Source organism: Cyprinodon tularosa, unplaced genomic scaffold (assembly GCF_016077235.1).
Source record: "Cyprinodon tularosa strain WSP-4 unplaced genomic scaffold, ASM1607723v1 ctg961, whole genome shotgun sequence".
Taxonomy (NCBI): domain Eukaryota; kingdom Metazoa; phylum Chordata; class Actinopteri; order Cyprinodontiformes; family Cyprinodontidae; genus Cyprinodon; species Cyprinodon tularosa.
Genome location: NW_024039742.1, coordinates 344373 through 367856, shown reverse-complemented (window position 1 = coordinate 367856; position 23484 = coordinate 344373). Strand labels below are relative to the sequence as shown.

General features: G+C 38.5%; 1 protein-coding gene across 2 annotated transcripts in view; it reads right to left on the bottom strand.

Annotated features, from left to right (window-relative positions):
• LOC119776871 (spermatid perinuclear RNA-binding protein-like) overlaps positions 1-23484 on the bottom strand; it is a 98090-nt gene that overhangs the window by 45655 nt on the left and 28951 nt on the right. For both annotated transcript variants that reach the window (XM_038275498.1, XM_038275499.1), the window contains exons 2-3: positions 7973-8087; positions 99-316 (exon numbers count right to left, since the gene is read on the bottom strand). In XM_038275498.1, the coding sequence (XP_038131426.1) occupies positions 99-316; positions 7973-7975 (221 nt within the window). In that variant the 5' untranslated portion in view covers positions 7976-8087. The remainder of the gene's footprint in view (positions 1-98; positions 317-7972; positions 8088-23484) is intronic.

The following is a 23484-nucleotide window of genomic DNA, read 5'->3' as shown; positions in this document are numbered from 1 at the left end:
GCACTTATTTTAAGAAAAAATGACTTAAGATTTCAATTTTTTGCAATGTACATAAATACTCCAGTTTTAGTTAAAATATCAGACTGTGTAGGACTCACTCTGTCTCAGCAGCATCTTCCTCCTCTGTGTTTCTACAGCTGGGAGTTTTTCCTGAGGTGTTTTTCAGGCCATCCATCCAATCAGAGACCTTCTTGAGGGCTCCCTCCACGGTGGAAACCAGCTTCTGGATGGCCTCCAGCTCCTCCGGGGCTGGATAGACGCTGGAGTGTTTGGCCATGACGTGGCGGTCGTCGTTTGCAAATGATCGGAACGACCTCTGAGGAAAATAAGATGTTGCATTTTATTTGATCTCCATCGCAGCTGTTGGAGGATAAATCACACACTGTAAAAAGTTGGAGGCTCAGAGCAAATCAGCCGAACCACATCTGGCCTCAAACAAACATCTTTATTATTTTTTGTCACCTTTTTTCTAACAAAAATAACAAAAACTCTAATGTTGAAATTAATCTTAGAACTTAAGCAAGAATAAGCAGGGGTTTCCATTTCCCTCGTATAATTTTCCTGACAGGAAAAAAAAGTCTACCATCTCAAAGAGGACACAAGCTAAAGACTTTCTGAAGCAGAACAACCAACTTAAACCTTCTTTGCCTTTAAACCATTTTCCCCCAACATTTTTCCTCCTTCCTTCCTACTCTTTTTCTTCTTTTTTCAGTTATATTTTAAATAAACCCAAAGCATCTAATCAAGTTTAATATACTTGTATATATATATATATATATATATATATATATGTATATATATATATATATATATATATATATATATATATATATATATATATATATATACACACACATATATGAACCAATGAAACAGAAATTGTAGATGTATAAAAACATCAGATGTGCAGGAGGGGCAGAATCAGTACATTGTAGGGTTGTCAAAAGTATCGTTACTCAAAAAAGTATCGATACTGAAACATTGTATCCGGATACAATACTCATTTTCAAAAGTATCGATACAGCCATCGAAAGTGCAGAATAGTGGAAAATGCACTTTCTGAACACTGTGTGATTGAATAATTCTGTGCACTTTCAGTTTCAGACTTTTTTGTAACAGGTGCAGCTGCTGAGAATTGATTTTGTTTAACTGGTTTGGCTAGTGTCATTGTTATGTCTATGCAAAACATAGCCAAGGAAGGAACATTTAATTTTAATTTTGTAAGTTTTTTATCAAGCTTGCTTAATATTTTGCACAGCATACAACCTCAAAATATTATTCTTATTGTTTTTTAATTTATTTCTTGTATTTTTTTAGTAATGAAAATATTTCTGTTGAATTTTGGAGTCTTTGTTTTTATTCTTGTGGTATCGAAAAGGGTATCGAGTATCGAATATTTTACTTAGTATCGATATCGAGTTGAAAAGTTTAGTATCGTGACAACCCTAGTACATTGCTGATTAAAGAATTCAAAATAGCAAAGATGAAGGTATAGTTTTTAAACTTACTACAATCTGAATGTTATGGAGATGTAATAACAAATAGTTCACTGATTTTAATGAATGAAACTGAGACTTATTTTGCTGAAACTTGTCTGAAGATCCGTTAAAATCCTCTGATCAGGACTTCCTCATATTCATGGATTACAGCATCTCAACACAGTCAGTCAGCTCTTCTTGTGCTGCTCCTTTCATTTGTGCATTTACTTTTTATTAATTCACCAATGTCAACTCTTCTTCCTCACCTTCTAAAGGATACAGCAGATTTACTAGAGGGGTACGTGTGTTTTTGATGGCTTTATTTCATTATTGAATGCGACTTTTATCCATACTGTATGTAAAATAAAAAATAAAGAAAACCCAACAGCACTGCGTTGGTTACAGACATGTTGGTCTGAATGGTGGACTGACTGTTAACACGTGGTGATGCTGAAAGTATTACTGTAACTAGGAGTCTGAGTGGGAGGAACACTGGTGATACGGTAAGAATGAATATAAATATGAAGAGGAATAGATAATAAAACCAAACTCATGAGAGTCATCAACTGAAACAAAAATATAAAATCTATAAAAAAAAAAATTGGTTAAGTATTAACCAATTATAAATAAAAAACAAAATCAAATAGCTCTAATACTGTGATATAACTTGACTCCTCCAATATAGGGGTGTAAATCTCCAGCTCTATCATGACACAATATGTTTTGACTCGTTTGGATGTTGATGTGACATTTGCCATCATATCTGTCATTATATGACTTCCAGGCAACTCAGTACCATAAATAAGTCTGCCATCCATAGCATACCAACATCACATCTAGAAAATTCATAATATTTAAAAAAACAACTCAAAAATAAAATGACCATTCCATTTATAAGCTTTTACAGACATCAGGCATTAAATAAATAAAAAAATTTACTCCATTAATAACAGTGATGATAAAATTTCACTAGTCTTTTGCCTTGAAGACCAAGTTAAGACAGTATCTTAGAGAGGATGATGTGGATGAATGTGGGATAATTAATGATATAAACAACCTATTGATGGCAAAATCATGGGTTTAAGCTAAAGGATGTTTTCTTCTCTGGTTTCTGTCATACGGAGCAGAAACAGAAGATCATTCTTGTACAGAATGACTATTCCTAACTTCCAAAAACACAAATAATCCTGTTGGGACTAGGGGTAATAAACATAGCTTAAAAACCTACTATCAGATTGATTCCTACCAAATCAGATTAATTTAATTTTTTTAAATAAGTATCATAATAGTAACAACAAATGAGATATACTACTTTCAAAAACCGGGTTTGTTTTTTAATCATTACGTCTAGGAGAGCAAAAAAATAAGCTGTGAAACGTGCTTGTAAAATAATCCCGTTTCACGGCATAATGAAATAACGGTAAATATTTGCAACTGATATTAAACACAGAGGGCTAGTTTATCAGAAACGAGAAGACATCTAAGAACAAAAAGTGAAGAACTCAAGTCTCACTGAGCTATGGAAGCCTTAGGAGTAGAATAGGCAAAAACTCCAAAAATGTAATCACCATTAACAAAAGTTTCAATCAAATAATCAATAAAATCAATTGGCAATTAATCTTGACCTCCTAAATTAAATCCTATATCAGAGAATGAAAAATATTTCTGATGGCTAACAGTTTAGATAGCTCTCGTGTTGAAGTGGAGCTCAGACGTCTGTAAAGAGGCGATCATATGGTCAGTCACATGACTCATTTAGTTGTGGATCCGACTATCGGGTAATAAAAGAAAAGTTTTTGAGAAGAGCAGCCCTTACAGAGCACCAATACGTATCAAGTACTGAATATTAACTTGACAAAACACTTTAAGCATTTAAATCTGAAGTCAAATGTTGAGTTTAAGTCAAAACAGATATAGGAAGCAAAGGAAGAAATACTAACTTGGCATTTAGCACAAAAGAGAAAATGAGGAGAAGAGCAGGTTTTAAAGTTCAACAGCGAACCTGAGGAACACCTAGAGGCGGAGATCAGCAGCTAATTGAAACCTGCGCTTTTAATCAGAGGACTTACATTGTTAAACTCAGAGAAGCAATTATAAAGCTTTTATTGTGAAGGATTACCAGCAATAGTTATAACTAACAGTAAGCCGTCATCTCTCCTCCTTCCACCTGACTGGACGGGCAGCAGCAGTTTTTTTTCCTCTGTTGTGCAACACTGATTAAAAACTGTCAGCATAAATCTAAAGTTTGCTGATTAAAGCTGAAACTCTCCGTGTGTCGACACCAGTGAGCTGCAGCAAAGTAACGGCCACTGTGCAAGAATATAAATAAAGAAAAAGAGTTGCTCAGTGTTTTTGTCACTAAGTGGAAGTGGCATTTTCCCTCCCCGATTGATGCTCATTTAGCAGAAGTGTTTTCATATTCAGCTCCGCTGGGTGCTACGTTTTAAAGGTCATCAGCAGAGAACCATCAGAACATTGGGTTTTATGTTTCAAAGAGGGATTATCACGTCGCTGTCTCTCGTCACGAAAGCAGATCAAAGTAAAATGTGCTCCAAATAATTACGCGGAAATGGGTCTGAACCTGCCGAACGATGGCACCTAAAATAAATTCAGAGAAATCTGAGTTTTAGAAATCAGAGTTCTGCCGCCGACGCCTTGGTTTAGTGGCAGGCAATGATCTCAGGCACAGCTAAAAATTATGACCCAGATACAGCTTCAGTTGCTCATCTTTAACATTTCTGACATGTTGGGGGGGAAAAAAGAGATAGAGTACTGCTCTCTCTCTGGGGACCTGTGTGCAAAATCATCTCGGATGTCAGGTTTTTTCCAGCCAGATCACCTCCATCTACCTGCAGAGCTTCACAGGCAGCTTTCAAGCCCAAGGTCGAAGCGCCACCTCCCTCAATCATCTCTTCCTTTTAAACTGCCATCCTCTTTTTCACTCTGCTCCCCCTGCAGCGTGCAGACACCCCTCATTACGGTGAGTTATTTATGAAGGTGTTAATAATTCATGGCCGTGTTTCTCTGAGGCTTGAACGGGAGTAGTAAGGGTCATTCATCACAACAGAGCTAATCTCTGGGTCGCCGGGGGCATTCGGAGCCGTGTATTGGCGAGCGGAGGTCGTGTCGACAACTGTCTCCCACAAAACATTAACAGGACCTAAATGAAAGATTAAGACTCAGACAACATCGAGGTGGATTCTGGATCCGGGCCAGGGTTTCTCTCTGCTTCGCTCGTTTTGTTTGTCACCTACGGGACTGCAGTTAGAAGATTACGACGCTCACTGATATAATCCATTACATCCACACTTTGTTCAGTGGTAACTCTCAGGAAAAGATTTCCGATGATGTGTTTTCCTTGTCAAAACGTCCAAAGGAAAGAAAATGACAAATTATTAGACAGAGAATAATCAGAAAAGACTTTATTCAGCCTTTCAGGGTCAAAATCTGGCTTAAAATGAGGCCTTTGAAAGCAACGTGCAGAGATGGGGTGCAGGGAAAGGTCTGAGCCTCTCAGGATAATCAGCATGTGAGGGCAGGAAGGGCAACATGTGTGCTTCCAACAGGCTGCATACGTTATTAATAAGCAGAGTGATAGTCTGACACTTGAAATATAACATCTTACCAAACAGGACAAGCAGTCAATTCTAGTAGCAGGTTAATATATGATGCAGCTCTATTAAAACGAGGGCAAATGTTGAAAGCTTCCTCTGGTCTTATTAAAGCCGACCTTGGTCTACAAAGCTGAGTTATAGCACCCACTGAAATCTGTACTGAAAGCATAAAAAACCATAAAAAACTGGTGTCAAAAAAGTATCACATATCTGGAAACATCGATATCATCAATCAAAGGTTCACTGGAAAGCAAAATACAGATTATATGCTGCGGCCTGCAGCCTCAGTGGGCCTAATCGTTAGGGTAATAATTGCAAATAAAACTGTATAAGTGAGTTGCATAAAGGATGTTAAAAAAAAGAATTGATAGCAGATTACAGTACATGTTTACTGATCAATTATATATCTGTTTCCCTGCTTTAGTCAGAAGAAAAAACAACAAAGGGTTCTTTCCAGCAGTCACAAAGAAGTGTCTTCAAACAGGTCAGGAGGTAAACTATGGACAAGCAATGGACAGTTTTTAACAAATCGTTTTTTATTTGCCTTCTTTTATTTTATTGCTATAATAAAAACATATTCTACCATTAATCAAACCAAAAATGAAAGCAGGGATGCTACACACAACAGGGGATGCCATGTTAAATAGTGTTATAATATTGTTAAGTCATATGTTAATCATTAAAATAAATAGAACTGAATAAAGTAGACAATCGAATAAATAGAATACAATTACAGTTGCAGTGAGGAAAATAAGTATTTGAACACCCACAACATCATGGAGGGGTCTGAAATTGTATTCATAGGTTCATGTCCACTGTGAGAGACATAATCTAAAAAACACAGAAATCACCATAAAGGATTCTTTAACTATCACTTTGTATAATACAGCTGCAAATAAGTAATTGAGCATCTGTCTATCAGCTAGAATTCTGACCTTCAAAGACCTGTTAGTTAGTGATGGGCTATCTGAAGCCAGGCTTCGAGGCTTGTACCGAGTAATAAGGGGGCGTGTCAATGAAGCCCCGCTTCGAGGCCTGTGTTGTCTTGTTGAAAACCACGTGACTGGCAACAAACGAGGCCTCGCATTGCATTGGTCACGTGACTGCTTCATTTTGCGTGTCGGTTTTCAACATAAAAGCGCGATGAATCCTGTTTCTTCGTGGGTTGTAGTAGGTGGTTTGGTATCAGCAGAACAGTTTTCATCAGCAGTGGTTGAAATGGAGCCGTCAAAAAAGAGAAAAACCTCTCATATGTGGGAGTATTATGAGATGACAGATCACAACCTGAAACAGTGAGTCCTATTCCTAAATAAAAACAATTAAACCTAAAATCCAGAAATTTCTATATTTTCTTTTGTTTAATCAGGAGATGCATCAGAATCACACATCAAAACCAGACTAAAAGCCATTAGAAGAGGCAAACTCTATGTGTAACTTAATATTAAGAATCAGAACTAGAACTCCTAGGAAGAGATGATTTTAAACAAATTCTGTCTTTAAGGAAGCAAGTTTCAAGCTCAAAGTACACAGAGTCTGCAGCAACAGTCACTCAGTTCTCAATACATTAAAGTAACACATCTTCATTGTCTAATAAGTCCATGACATAAAAGAAAACCTAACACCACCACTGATGGTCAAGGATTAGATTGGCTACAAATCATTTTAATAATTAAAACATGACAATTGAATAGGATTCTCCTCTTACTAAACATGAGTTTGGTGAAAACTTTGTGACAATATTGCATTTCCTAATATTTGGAAGTACGATCCAACTGAGTAACAAGGCTGTTACAGTTTCACCAGCAGATGTCACTAGTGAGTGATGAATGAAGCATCGAGTAATGAACTTTTTTTAACATTTTGCGTTGGAAAGCTTCATTGCTTCATGAGGCTTCACTTGCCCATCACTACTGTTAGTCTGCCTTCAAAATGTCCACCTCCACCCCTTTATTATCCTAAATTAGATGCACCTGTTTGAGGTCGTTAGCTGAATAAAGACACCTGTCCACCCTAATCAACTGGTTTTCCTTAGATAGAAAACTTTGAATCAATTTGACTGGATGATCTGCTGAACTGCAACGTGCCTTGAGATGACGCGTTATGAATTGGCGCTATAGAAATAAACTGAATTGAATTATAAATTCATGTTGAATTTTTGTCCAGTCCTACTGTGGTTTAATTCTTACATGTCTGATCAGGTAATGGCCGTAGGAATTATTTTGCCTAACAACAACTGCTAGCTTGGTAAGCGATTGTGTTTAAGGGGAGCTCAGACGGCTGTTTAGCAGCGCTCTGGGTCTCATGACCCATTCACCGATGGATCAAACCATCTCTGGTTACATAGGGGAGTTTTTGAGCCCACTAGGGGAATGGATACTGCACTAAAATAATTAAAATTTTGTCAAACTAAGCTACTACTTGATTCAAAAGTTACAAAGCTGCTTTACGTTATTTTATGCTAACTATAAGGCAATACTACTCCACTTCTAACTTGTTTCTTTGGTGTGAATTTGATTGTAGAGATGATCTGTTAGCTGTTTTTTTTTTTTTTTTTTGTGTAAATTTTTGGCAATGTAATGCTGACACTAAGCTAGCTCTGAGTTAAAGTTAGCCCAGACCATCAAGTCAAGCAGAAAACAGACTTTTATGAGATGTCAGTATTTATAAAATGGCCTACATCTTTAAGACTAGTGAGACCGTGTTTCTAACTTACTGACCACCCAGCATCACGCTTGGATTTAGTGACGTATCAGAAACCCAGTAGTGACTGGGAGGCTGGTGGCAGAGAATCCACTGCAGGAATGTGATACCATTCACATTGCAGGAAGGTGAAGGGTTTACCTCGGCTAAGCATTGCACTTTAGTTCATGGGAGACTCACCATGTTCAGGCAGTGTGGGGGAGGGTCTATGGAGGGTCTACTTGAGGACCAGGGTCCTGTCTCTTGGCCTCCTCATGCAGTCAAAGCCTCCTAGTCTTCAGTCTCTCGGGTCCCACTGTGGACAAGTAAAACACAGTATAGTTATTCCCAGCATGTTTTCACCCGTTTCCCCTTAATCAGAGCCGTCAGGTCGTGTACCATATTTGTAGCCCTCTGTGACATAACTCTGACATTTGTATTTGGACCATTTGTTGCAGATGATCCAGGATTTAAAGCTTTCACTAAAGCTGCTCTGTCTAAAGACCAGGCGCACCAGCTAAGGGCTGCATCTTTTTAATATTAATCAAAGCATTTTTTTTTATTTATTATTTTTCCTCAGCTTACTCTACCAAACTACAGAAACTCTGTGATACTGACATGAAGTACCAAAATCTATTATCTGAGTCATAAAACCCTCCAACACCTTCAGTGTCCAGTAAAACCGAGACATCTGGATTCTTCACTGCACTGAATTTTGTGGGGTATGCTAAAAAGTAAAAAAACAAAAACAACTCTATAAACACAAATAATTAACATAAAGCTGTATTTGCAAAGTAAAGTTTGTTTAATAACAAATAATGAGGACCACAATTGTTTTAAGCTGTTATCGATGTTTTATATTTTGCCAGAGACACATCCAAACCCTCCAGCATAGGAGGTCAAGGGAAGCAGAGACAGGGAAAAACAAATTACATATTCCAGATATTTGAGGTTATTTTTGCTTAAGCCAGAGTCAGAACATAATTTAACCCCAATAGTTCTACAAATAATTTAATCTCGACAGAAACTTGTTCTCATTCAGGTTTAACTCATCTTGTTACACTGCTTCTTACTTCAATTTAAAACAGTTTCTCTTATCTTATATCCAATATTATTTTTAATATGGCTCATAATGGATATTTGCTGGTATTTGGTTTCAACCCTGTAGACATTGATTTTGCGATGCAAATTTTGAGCAAACTAGAATATCCAGGCAAACGAAAAGGGAGTTGGATCTGTTTCCATCCAGTGGAGCAAATTAAACAGGAAATGCAAAGCGTACTGTTGTACTGCAGCGTTGAGAGTTCATGCGGCGTGTCTGAGCATTGGAAGCAGAGCATCCGAGCATCTGGGAGCGTGTCAGAGCATCCTGACGTCCCAGCGTTTTTGAACTTTTGCAGCTTGACATGGAGCATCAACCAGTACTGCGGGAACTAGGGGTGCTGGGGGTTTGCAGCACCCCCTGCCGGAAGTGGCACAGAATTACAAGTAAGCCTAGACCAAAAAATAAATAAATGTGTTTACGTGAAACAATGTGAGAAAAACCTCAACAGGAAGGCCTAAAAGTTAAAGTTAAACTCAAAGGCCTAACTTTGAAAGTTTGCCATATTTGCTATATGGCCTAATCCTCATTATAACATTGTGGGTCATGGGATTTACCTCAGTCAGCACCAGCAACTGTTACGCATAGGCTCAGGTAGTAAACGGTAAGTTTAAATATACACTGTATGTGTGTTAGGGATGGGTCGATTTATGAAAACCGTCCGAACCGTTCGGTTCGACTGTCTCGGTTCGTGTGTGTTGCGTTCGGTTCATGCGCTGCTCCTTTTTCTCATAGGCGAAGCGTTTACACTCCAGAGCAGAAGGTGGCGGTATTGCGACCAAAGCCAACCCCCAGTAGTAAACAAGAAGAAGAAGAAGCGAAGCAGCTTAGCCGGGTGTAGCAGAAAAAAAATCTGCTGTTGTGGAGAATTGTGTGGGTATTGCGAGTGGGAAAGAACAGGAGTTGGAAGACGCGCCAGCAGCACTTTATAGGTCTGCTGTATGGGACCACTTTGCATTTAGAGTGACCTACGATGACGGCGGAAAGAAAGTTGTGGATAAAACAGTGTGCAAGCATTGTGCAACATGTTTTGTTTATGCTAACAGCAACATGTCATGCTAACCCGGAAATCCCTCATACTCCGTCAGTGCTCCGCTCCGCCCCGCTGCGCTCCAGACCGGCTGCTCAAAGCAAAGCCTGCAGCCTCCACTGTGGCTCCCGTCCGCTCCCCTCTGAGTCCGTTGGAGATGGTAGAGAGCATGCGCGAGATGATTAAATTCAAAGCAGCAAAACATACGGAAATGATCCGGGGTTTCCGCGAATCATTTAAAATAATTACAATCCATTATTTTTGGGGGGATTTTTTCATTAATTTCATAAATTTTTATGGGATTTCGGTGTAACAATCAACATATACCGAATAGAACCGAACCGAAAACCGTGACCACGAAACCGTGAATCGAACCGAACCGTGGATTTTGTGAACCGTTCCACCCCTAATGTGTGTCATAAAAAGATAAGATAAGGACTGCTGTGACATGAAGCCAGAGAAGATGTTTTAGACTCAAGAAAAGAAAAAATATTTGAAATGGAACTTCTTTCCTGCAGCATATGTCTTTCTTCTCTCTTTATGTCAGCTGTTTCCTCTCTCGTCCGCATTGTAAGTGGTCTCTTTTCAGAAGCTGGAAAGGGGAAATAGCCAAACCGATGCATACATGTAACAAACTAAAACACACAAAGCCTTGCTTCTATTAGGTTGTGTGCTTGTGTCCCTAAAATTAGTGGCCATAGCGAATAGCGCCCTCCCTGAGCACCGCCTGCTGAAAATGTCTTCCAGCTGCTATGCCGTCAACCCATAAGAAAAGCTAATCCACTAGTTTTTTGGGAGACAGACATTATAGGCAAGCAGATTAGAGCTGTCTGCATATAAAAAATAAATCATAAAAGGAAAAGTTGACATTTAAAAAAATACCCCACAAGAGTGGATTATGTACAAGATTATGTACAACAAATGTCATCTCAAGGCACTTTACAATTTGCCAGATCATACAGTTAAATTCATTCAAAGTTTTCCATCTAAGGAAAACCAGTTGATTGCATCAACTCATTTACCGGATGCAATCCCTCACACTTAGCATGCTTGTAGTGACAGTGGAGAGGAAAAACTCCCTTTTAACAGGAAGAAACCTCTAGCAGAACCAGGCTCAGTGTGAGCGGCCATCACCTTTGAAGACCCAAGTGTTCAGATTTTGGACAGGGAGGACAGAGATGGTTTGAAAGAGGCATCAAGGAAGCTATCTTTGGGAAAAGAGAAAAGCCATCACTGAACAAAAGGGGAGGATTGTGGTTTCATCTTCCAAGCATTTACAATTCAAGTTACAGAGAGGAAAATAAGCATTTGAACACCTGGCTATTCTGCATGATCTCTCAATTAGAAATCATGGATGGGTCTGAAATTGTTACTGTAGGTGCATTTCCACTGTGAGAGACAATAAAAGATCCTGAAATCACTGTATATCATTTTTTTAATTTATTTGTATGATAAAGCTGCAAATAAGTATTTGAACACCTGTATGTCATCTTGAATTCTGACCCTCAAAGACATGTTAGTCTGCCTTCAAAATGTCCACCTCCACCCCTTTATTATCCTAATTTAGAGCCATCTGTTTGAGCTCATTATCTGTATAAAGACACCTGTCCACCCCATACAATCAGTAAGAATCCAAATAACATGGCCAAGACCAAAGAGCTGTCCAAAGACAAATTGTACAATTCCACAGGCCTGGAAAGGGCTACGGGGAAACTGCCAGGCAGCTTGGTGAAAAAGATCCACTGTTGGAGCCATAATTAGAAAATGGAAGAATGTCAGTGTGATACTTTACTAGAGTATTTATTTGTTTGTGTATTTGTAAAAGTACCGTTTGAGTACGTTTTCCACCACTATTAATGTTAGGTTTAAACACCAAACATTTTATTCAGTAACCTGTACAAAGAAAGACACAGAGAATTTAGTATAATTTACTTGCAAGGAGAGGGGGTCAGAAACTGCATTCAGTTACAACCTCCAACCCACTCTGAAACAGTTTCCGCTTTCTCCAAGCTTTTATTAAGGAACGCCCTGGCTACAATGTTGGTTCCGACTACTAAAAGGGAGGAGGGGGTGAAACCAGTCGGAACCAGAAGTTTTGCATCACATCATACAATATCATAAGATAAGGAGAGCTTCACTCCTCATCCGGTGCCAGTACGTGCAATTCTCCCCTTTCCACCAATCTCCTTGACCTTGCTTCCTGCACACACTAGTAACAAGCATTAGAAAGACAGCAAGTGAAACATTTCAACACTTTGTGTAATACAAGTATACAGGAATATGCAAATGTGTAAATACGAATGTATAAGTATAATATGATTAAAGTAGAATAACTTGTACAATTAATCCAACAGTTAGCCAGTCTCCAGACCTAAATCCAAAATCAATACTTATTTGCAGCTTATTATACAAATAAATAGTTGTTTTTTTTTTTGGACATGCACCTATAATGGCAATTTTAGACCCCTCCATCATTTCTAAGTGCGAGAACTAGCAAAACAGTAGGGTGTTCAAATACTCATTTTCCTTGCTTTTCAAAAAAGAAAATTAAAACAATCCACCGGACTTTGTTTCCAAGTTTGAAGACGTTTTGCTTCCCATCCAGGGAGATTTTTCAATTCAAAATGTCAAGAGCAACGTTAAGTTCGAGGTTGTATACAGTAGCCCTGAAAAGCCTCGTTTTTGTTTTGCAAACAGGCAAATTGGAATGGACGATTGGGTCCACCCCTTTGGAATGGGGGTCGTTTGGCTTCTTTTGTTTGCCTGCAATGCCCCCTACCTGTCTATATCTCTGAAAGGGGTTGTTAGATGGAATTGCTGGTCTGGTTGAATAGGTGAGTTCTTCTGTTGCCCTGTAAAGGGGTTGGGGTTGCAATGATAGCGGAAAAGATCTCCTCAATTGCTGCATTGTTGGTTTCTAAAAGCTGAAATCTGAGTCCACCCTCTCTGTTTATGGTTGGTTTTTCTTTCTTAACATAGATGGCTTCCTTCACATCCCTCTCAAACCACTTATTTTCTTTGTCCAAAATGTGAAAATTTTTGTACTTGAAAGAATGTCCTTTGTCCATAAGGTGTATATGTACTGCAGAGCCTTGTCACGAGGAGGGTCCCTCTTCTGTGTTGGGACATGCATCTGTGGAGAGGTTGTTTGGTTTCTCCAATATATTAATAATACTCCATCAATAATACACCTATATACAGATGGAAAAAAGCTTCAGAGAAAAGCAGGAACACCAATAAGATCAGCGCTTGTGGTTTGATTTTTAAAAATGTTTAGTATAAGATCATCTTAATACAACAAAATTTGTTGGGTTTTTAAACATTTTTATCACTAGTGCAAGGATGGACATTAAAATGTCTTTTATAGTAGATTCTGCTACCAAACTGTTTTAATATGATCTGACCACTGATTTGCACTCAAACATAATTCAATTACTCAAACGACTTTGTCACCATAAGATGCATTAAGCCTCAGATTTTCACAAGAAGGGAGGAGAAGATGTGGCGCTGCGGGTCATCCTGAGGGAGCAGGTGGAGTAATCAGTGGGATTCTCCATCTTATCCAAACTTATCTTATTCAAATCCAGTCTTCTGTTTTAAACTCCACTTCAACAAAGTGCACAGAGAGCAGCAGAAATGGAGCTCAATGCGACCGTAACAACAACGTTTGTCACAGCTGCTTTTCCGATACAGAACAAACAGTCCCCAAACAGCTCCACTTCAAAGCTTTTAGTGCCGCTTGGTAACTAGGGACGTTAATATGAGTGAGAGTCGAAGAACTAGCACTGAGGCACAAACAAGCTTTCTTCTTCAGAGCACAGTTCTCCTGCAGGATGCAGGCTGATGATGATGCTGCTGCTGCATCTCTGCACTTAGCTGGTTTACACGTGTCTGCTGGGAAAAAGTGACTTGACAGTCAGTCAGCGATGCAGCGCAGAGTCGGGAAAAGGTGGAGGACACAGAAAGGTGAGCTGGTTGTGCTGGCAGATAGGAGGCTTTAATCTTACTCCAGATTGTTCATAGACCTCGGCTCTAACTCATGTGAGTGAGCTACACAGCCAACAATTTCGTAGATTTTACAGAGATGGAAAAAGAAACAAGTCAAATTGGTGTTGTTCCTCGCTTTATCAGCACGCAGAGCCACGCAGTGGTTTCAGGATGAACAAAGTAATTCAGCATGTGACAAAGTTGGAAAAAAGGCACCGGTTAGCTGAAAAAAAAAAAAAAACTGATCAAAATACTACATTTACATTTTAGGTGATGTCTAACACAGCTAAAGCACATCATTGCACCCTGGCTTATAAAGCAGTGAGGCTAAGTGCGACATTAGTACGGTTCCAGGTTGCAGGAGGTTGCAGTGACTATCCAACTAAAACCGCATCAGCAAAGCTACTTTCAGGGTCCTTACCAGTGTATTTCAGAGTAGTGCTGTGCAGTCCCAGAGGCCGCTATGCTAATTTTTTTAATGACATTTTCAATTCCGTTTATTTATGTAGCGGCAATTCAAAACACGTGTCATCTTAAGGCACTTTACCGAGACAATTCAACCTGATCTTACAGTCAGATTGGTTCAAAGTTTTCGATCTAAGGAAAACCAGCTGATTGCATCGACTCATTGACTTAAATGCAATTCCTCACACTACGTATGCTTGTAGCGACAGTGGAGAGGAAAAACTCCCTTTTAACTTGTGGAAACCTCCAGCAGAACCAGACTCAGTGTGAGGGGCCATCTGCCGAGGCCGACTGGGGTTAAGGGAGACAGAAGCAGAGATACAAAAAGAAGCAGATATATAAAAGGTAACTGTAAACCAGTTGGACAAGTGGTGACATACAGGAAACACACAGCAAGGCAGAGGAGCTCCAAGCCAGCTCCCATGTCAGAGGATGAAGAGAGCCCATCCAGTTAGTCACAGTCAGAGAAACTACAGTGAAAAACAGGCTAAGATCCAACATCTATAAACAAAGGTGTTGATGGGAACAGCGCAGCGGATATTTCTCTCCAGGATGGTGTCACAGTCAAACACGAACAGACCAGAGAGCAAAATTTCTGAAATTGATCTAACAAATACAGCGGAATGGGAGAATAGAGACAGAATGAAGTAGAATGATTGAAAATGTCTAAGCCTATAGCAGCACAAATGCAGAAAATAGCTCAGGATAAACTAAGTATTTTGGAATAGATATAAGAAAAGTAGAGCCACAGAGGGGCCAAGGTACACAAGGCCATAGTTCCACTGACAGTAGACAGACACACTAACTTTAAAAACACATTTTCCATGGTTTAAACAGATTACATTTTCTTATTCGCACATATATGTGAGAAAAGTTCTGTGAAAACTTGAACTCTGCACCCTTCAAACACGTCGAATCAACCTGAAAGGTTGCAGGCAGACATGCTACCGCCAAGTCAGCAGAAAGAGCCAGCTTCAAAAGCAGGGGTGAACTCACAAAGTTCATAAGGATTTCTATCAATCATTGAAAGAAATTGAAAGAAAAAGGTGTGGGATTAATTAGCAAAGATACAAAGAAAGACAAAATAGGTGTACCATAGCACAGAATAAAAAGCTGATCAATAAACAAAGAATAAAGCACTAATAATATAAAGAGTTGACTTTTTTAGTTGTTATTCATTTTTATTTATATTCTTTCAATTGCAAGTCTTGCTAATGATACAGAGGAGTGCAGAGAGCAACTGAAACACCATTCATTGAATTTTATGGTATAAAAAGCAAAGAATTTTTTTTTTCAGTGTTTTGCTTAAACCAGAAACACATGAAACAGACTGGAACTAGAGAAATCTCCTTCATGAAAATAGCAACAACATGAGACTTAACTGAAAAAGTGAGCTTTATGTCATAAAGGGAACAGCATATGCTGTAATTTTAATGCATGGCTGCTATATGCAGAAATAAATGGGCAACCCATGCACATATCAGATAACACAAAAAAGAAAAAAAAAGGTGATACTGGCCGAAAATATCAACCAAGCGACACATCAGTTTACCACTAGTGTCCGTTACCCATTTCTGTGTCGTCTAATGGTTTCCAGAACTTCCATAGACCAACAGTAATTCTCTCTTTCAAATCAAAGTCATACACTAAAACACAAAAAAACAACATAATCTTTAGAACTCTCTTTTCTGCAACACCTGAAATCAGACTGTAGCGGGACAAACAGTGCTTCAAATATCCAACACTAGAAGATCCCTCAAGGACGATCGGATTTACAGCAACGTTGATGTGTTCTGCTTGAGATTTTATTAAAGACCCCATATGAGCTGGTTTTCCTTCTAACCTTGCATCTGCCTGACAAGGAGAGGTGATTAGAGCGAGATAATTAAGAATACAGAGATGACTTTCTGAGGACGCTGACAGCAGTGGCAGATGGTGAGCTCAGTGTGTGGCAAAAAGACAACACTGATTAAAAACAAAAAAAATAGGACGTGAGGGAGAGAGCAGGTAAGAAAGGTTTTATATATCCCCCTCTGCTTAAAAATAGACTCTCTGATCATTGAGCCAAGCGCTTTTAAACCCAGAGATGGATGTAAATAAAGTAAGCTTCCACATATCAGGAGCCATTTGCATAAGCCTCACATGCAGATGATTCAGCAGGACCTCAAAACGCCCACGTTATAAGACCGTAAATGAAAACTATTGTCTTCAACATTAGGAAAAAAATAACCCTTAAAATCATTTAATTTAACTAAATAACAATTAACAAAGTAAATCTCTAGCTGTGGATAAATGCCAGCAGCAATTGGGTAGTTAAAGTCAAATTAGTTTTCCAGTTGTGGATTAGAGATTTGGACCTTGGTAGGTGAAGAAAACTAATTAGCTAAGTTATGTCCTGAAGGCAGATTATATGTAAGAGAAGCTGGTCGAGCAGGGCAACAACTCTAAGGCAGGTAAGAAAAAAAAAAGCTTTATTTATATAGCAGCTTTTACAAGCCAAAAATCAACACAGCTGGAATATACAAACAGACAAAATATAAATTAAATAGATATCATTATTTATTTTAATAAATAAACATTCAATTTATTTCAAAAATAGTTTATTGATTCCAAAGGGAAATTAAATGTTATTGTTTTCACATTACTATGAGACAGGTTTTTTCTTACCCCATCCCTATAATTAGCATTGATATGTTTAAACTGGGTTTGCTTCCACGTAAAAGTAAATAAACTTCCTGCTAGCGTGCAGATCTATGCATGCAAGTAGAAGTAAAGATTTTTCCAAACAAAGGTTACAGTGAAGTCTTGCACCAATGGACTCTTGGTTAACAAGTTTTAAAGGGAATGAAAAAACTGAAACCGTGGAGTATAAAATCTACATGCTCGCTGTTAGTGTGAAGGAAAATCGTCATAGAATCTGAATATTGGTTGAAAATATTCACAATTTTTATTTTTTGCAAATTTCCTTCAGCTTTACTCAAAGTGCTGTTTGCCTTGGCTAAATGACAGAGATTGTTGAAGCGGTTGTATGATGGAATATTCAACTCCACAGTGATCAAAACACATGATAGACATGGGCTGGTTTAAAGCTATACCATAGTATAAGAAAATCACCGTTTATAACAGCAGAAGTTTATTGTCCTAAGCCCTGTAGTTTAAGCATTGATATCTTTTTCTCGTGTAGATCTCATTGGAGAGAGTACTCAGGTTCAGCGTTGCCTACTCGCTGAAAAAAAAGGGACACCTCATGTGCTTGCCAACTGACCTGATTGCCTTTACCCCTCCTGGCATGGTGATTGGTTTTTTAGCCCCCCCTTTGTGTGTGAAATAATTTTTTTTAACTATTTGACTCAAATCTGCATTAAATGAGATTAATGTTTGCAGTGTGCTTTAAATTCATTATCGCAGAGTTTTTCCACCCACGTATATGTGTTTTCCCATTCCTCCCTAAATTCTGCATCCTTTTTTTTTTTTTTTTCGGAACATCGCTATACGAAGTTGCACCGCCCCCAAAAGCAACGTCAGCATTTAAATTACTCTGTTCATCCCACATACTGCTCTGTTTTCTCCCGATATCTTCTCCGTTAGCAACACTTGGCTTGACCAATGGGATTAGGGTATTCTTGATCGTAAGATATATGTTGTCCTCTCATTGAGCACAACCCAGGACAGGGCACAGGAACAAGTTTACCGTAAGTTTTGCATCTAACGTGCCCTTGTTCTTCATTTTCCATTAGCTTTTTACTGACTATCTTTTTACTCTCACAGTAATATGGGACAAAGTGTGTTCCTTTTCCACTAAATACGGGACAGGTACTTCTTTTCCTAAACATGGATGTTTTTCAAGGGACGGTTGGCAACCCTACTCAGGTTGTAAGTAGCTGTAGCATCACTGCCCCCCCATTCTGCCCTGTGGCTCATGGCTCTACAGGTTCAGGTAGTATGATGCGCTGCTAAACACATTGGAATCAGATATATTGGAATACTTCTGCTACTGCTAGAAGACAGAGGCTGATATGGCTCAAAGGAAGAAGATTGTCCTGTGTTTGTTCTGACAGTAGCAGCAGCCAGAGGAACCAATACTGAACCTTCTTCTGTAAGACAGCGCATTCCCAGGAGCATCCCCACAGAGCTAGGTAAAGTTTGTGCTGAAATGAACAAGCAACCTTTTTCCACCAGGCATTAATGAAACAAATACTGCCGTGTATTTGTTTCAGGCAGCTTGGTGACTGTGCTGGTCACAGCTTCTATGCTGCACGTGTGTATTTGATTAGTTTTAAGGGAGAGACTAAACCACTGAATACCTTCGTAGCTGTAGCCACACACTTTTTTTGCACACTCAAAATCATAAGTATGAATGAACACTTAAAGGGTAGTGAGAGCGTGCAAGGGAGAGGCATTTCTACGTCCCAGCAGAAATGCTTTATAGAAAGTACACAAATAAAACATTTAAAACAGAGATAAATTCATCTTCCCAGTGGTACAAACAAAAAAATTTAGAGTAACAAAATAACCATGGAGGTAAAATAAAGTAAGAAATAACTTGGTTTGATGTTATACTATAAAATTAATGCTATAGAGATAATATAAATTTGGGGGAGTGGTGGCCTAGTTGTTAGAGCAATGTGCTGGGCTATCGGAGGTTCTGAGTTCAAGTCCCACACACTCCCACAGACTGCCACTCTGGTTCCCGGATAAAGACCCTTAACCCCAGACTGCTCCCCAGGCGCCAACAGTGGGAGGTCACTGCTCCCCAAAGGGATGGATTAAATGCAGAGAGTGAATTACCCTATTTCTGGACAATAAAGGATTTACATTTTAAGTGCTATAAAGTTTATGGTTAGGATCAGCTCAACTTTCTGCAAACATTTTGATTTTTGTCCTGTTTTTTTATTGCAGGCATTTCAGAAATGGAGCTGTTACCATAATGCTGTGAAACGTGAAATTTCACATTATACCGTCATAATGTCACATTATACCGTCATAATGGCACACCGGCCCATCCCTACTGCAGCATATCCTAATAGCTGCTTGTTAGGACCTTCATGATGTGGGATGTCGGGGCGATAGTCCTACAGTCACTGCGGACTGAGTTTTCTTTTGAATGAGGCAGTAGGTCTTCCACAATGCGGGAACTGCCCTCTGGGTCAGGCTAAGGTTAAAGAGGTGCCACAGAGCTGCCCTACACAAACCTTCAGGACCCTGGGTCTATAGCCCCATCTGGTCCTGGTGACGACTGAGTTTCTCTGGTTAGCTCTTCACTTCACTTTTAGAGACAGACAGGTGGAAAGAGGGAGGCAAGTGAGAAGGAAGCTTCTGGTCAAAGGGGGCGGGATGTCCGTTTGACTGTGCGCACTAGAAAAGGATGCTTAGTTTGTTCCTGAACTAAACCTACTGAAGAATGTCTTCAGCTTCCTGGCTCTGTTCAGACTTTCATCGGTCTGATCCTTCTCCTGTTTGAAGCCTGTGCTCTTCTTCATCGCTGACCCTACATCTCTGATACTGGTCTGCTTTAGCTTACTTTTCAGCCTCTTCCTTTATGCCGACTTGCTTTATCTTATCCTGACCTTAAAATGCTTCATTATACTCCAAAATAATCCATCCCTGAAGGTCATTTTTCTGTTCTTCAGAAGTACCTTTAGAGTCCTGGCAATCCAGGGTTTGTTGCTGAGCAAGAATTTCACTGATCAAGATCCACCTGCAAAAACGGGAGGGCGATACATCAAATGTACTCGACGTATCTTGATTTTTCCCAGGCATGATATTTAACATGACTATCGCAACCATCGAGTACAAATTCGCATGACGACATTAAGCTGTCTGCTTCCATTTCACTGAGATTTATTTTATTTTTTTAATTCTTAGCATGTAAAGATCAATGTAAATAATTTTGAGATGCTAGTACTCTATGATGATAGTACTCTAATTTATGAACAGTATTTCCACTTTTGTTTTCGTAAATTTGAGGTTAATTCATTTTTTTTATTCTGCATTTTTTTTATTATGCACAAAACACACCTAGTTTATTTTGCATTGTATTTATTATTTATTGTTTGTTTTTGCTTTGTTTCTTGTTTGGTTCCTGGGATCTTGTTAAAGTTAACACTGGCAACAAAAGGCATAATGTGGCAGCATCATTTGTGAAAAGCTTTGAGGTGGTTAAAATAAAATGTTTTAAACTTGAAACCAAAAGTTTGAATGAGTATACCAGTGCAACTTTATGCACTCCATTGTCCTTTATCTAAGGACCTCAAACTTGCGAGAATATATAAGTTTATTTCAAAATGAGAATTATTTTGTGGATTTTTGTCTGAAAGGTTAAGACCTGAGCTGCAGTCGAAAGCCCAAAACCCTTCAGAAACCATCTAAGATTTTGAGTAAGCCTCATGGCATTGTGATGATAACAAAGACAATTCGTATCATTGAATTATGCTTTTCATATGTCTCTTCAGGGCATAATCAGATTCACAGTCGCAGGCCAGGCTTCAGTCAGAGTAAAAAAAGCAAATAATGGACATGAACATCCACCAAATGGTTCCAATCTGCCTCCACAATACCAATGTACCTTCAGGTATTCGGTCCCTAATGGCTCCAGCAGCCTCTCTTGTCCTCATCCAGTTTTATTTCGGGGCTGTTTACAAGCCCATTTCTACTGCAGGAAACTTTCATGTGCAGGCTTTTATCTTCTCACAAGCTTTCAAATAATGCCTCGTTCCTTCTCTGAGCTTTCAGCAGCTGAGGTGGGAGCGTTAAAAAATGCCATGTTCTCTCACACAAAGTCTTTCTCATAATTCATCTGACAACAGAAGACAAAAACACTCTGATGATAAACCAAAAGCTGGGAATGACACAGTTTCCCCACACCTGGGAGTTCTTCTGTTACAAATTCAAGAACTGCAGAATGAAAAAGTTGACTGCTTAATATTCAGGCCTGCAGAGACAGTTTCCCTTAAAATGACAGTTGGGTCTTTATATTTAACACTAATCTATTTATGACGATTGAGAGTAATACGAATGTTGTTCTTCCTGAATTTAACAACACAGAGTTAATTTAATTGAATTCTCATAAATATATTAGATCTTAAGCAGTATTGCTTCTGTGCAAGCTGCAGTGTGGGCCTGTTAAACAGTATTGAGCTACACTGAAGGGTTATTTGCCAATTATCTAGATTCTAATTAATTCCAACAACATAACATCTATATCTTGCTCAAGAAGAAATAAAAACTAGGTGTCAACACATCAGCTAATCAAGTGTAGCACTTATCAGGCCAGAATATTGATGTAGCCCAGTTTCAGAGAGGTTCCACCTCAACTCCCAGGTTTAGAAGTATGTGATGAGACAAACACCAAAACAGATCTTCAGTCATTTAGATTCCTGTTTGGTTGGTCGGATATGTATAACAATCAGAAGGGAGTCCTAAATGACACTTGGTCATAATATTATGCCTAATAGTAAAATGTTCCCTGTTCAAATACGCTTCTCATCACTTATTCCGTTTAGAAACTGGTTCTATTAAACCAGAGGTCACAGATTAGCAGACCATGGCCCGGATCTGGACCGACCTTCTGGCTAATCCGGACCCAACCTGATTTAAAACGGTTATAAATTACTGCATGTTGTCCGACGACACTGTCTAATTTCACTGGCGCCGCTTCTACTGTTAATATGGTAAAGCCCTCCAGAGCGTCCGGGACCAGGCTACACGTGATGCACATTAGCCAATGAGCTGCTGTCAGTCTGGGTTGCTTCTACTTCTAGACACAGCAGGCAAACCTGTGGCAAGCTGGGCGATGGTAAAGAAGAAGACGATGAGAAAAAGAAAGCTGAGAAAGTGTGGACTGCTGGAAGAACCGCGGTGAACTGGGGGAAGAAAAGTGAAATGGTGTGCTCAATGATGCCCCTGCACAAACCTGCTGCTGTGAAGCAGGTTTTTCCACCATGAACAAAATCAAAAATAAATATCGTTCCAGGCTCACGAATGAGCACATTGATATGTGCTTGAGAATGGCTTTGTCTCCATTCAAACCCAGGTTTATAGCCTTGCAGCCAAAGAAAAAAAACGGTCAGTTCAGGCGTTTTATAAAATATGTGAATCAGGAAATTGTCTATATACCAAACTGAACAATTGTTGTTCTCTACTTGAAAAAAACACTTTAGATTTTAAAATAGAAAAAATTTATTTTAAAGTTTTTTTTTTTTACTTAAAAAGTCAATGTATAGCATGGATGCATAAACACCTTATTTTATTTCAGTGTTAAATGATGTTTAAAATAAAAGATTATCATTAAAATTGTTTACTGGTTGATGATATTCTTTAATTGACCCTGCTGATTTTTAATTGGTTACCCCTGTATTAAACCATAAACAGATTGGGAAAGCTGTTAATGCTCTTTCAGTTTGAACTGATGGTTTAAAAACTTGACATGAACTTCCTTTCTTTCTCTTTATGGTAGAGCTGATCAGAAGCAGTGTAAAGTTATAACACAAAAAAATTCTATTTCCTTTTTTTTTTGACAATTTTAACACAAACCATATACATTTGTATAAAAACCTCATTTATTTGAAATACATAATTATCAGGATTATTTATTTAGGATCAATAAAGTATACTTACTCAAAATCAATACTTATAAGTATTTTTCTCAAAAACAAAGTTATTGTTTGAATGGTATAAAGTTAACCTGAATATTATCCAGTGCAAACAAAGTTTATGCATTTGAAATAAAATAAACTCGGTATTATTTTAAGTACATTTTATTACTCTAAATAAAAAGAAACTGACAGTTATGTAATTAAAATAAATAAGCTTTATTAAACTAAAGGATATGCCAATTGCAAGGTATTTTTAATACATTTGTGTTAAAATTATCTGATAAAACTAAATGGGAATTTGGAAGGTTAGAAAATAATATAAATCTTACAATTTGGGTGAAGTATTTTTTGTGAGTGTAAATGAGGTGACCATCAGAGAGGCAGGTGACTGTGACGGTGATGAAGATCAGTAAATAATTTTGGTTGTTAACATCTGGCAGCTTCTTTTACTTTTTAACCCAGAAAATGAAAACCGTTGATTCAGTTCCTCAGATAACTGCAATTGAAGCTGATTTTAAACATCAGTTTCAACCCT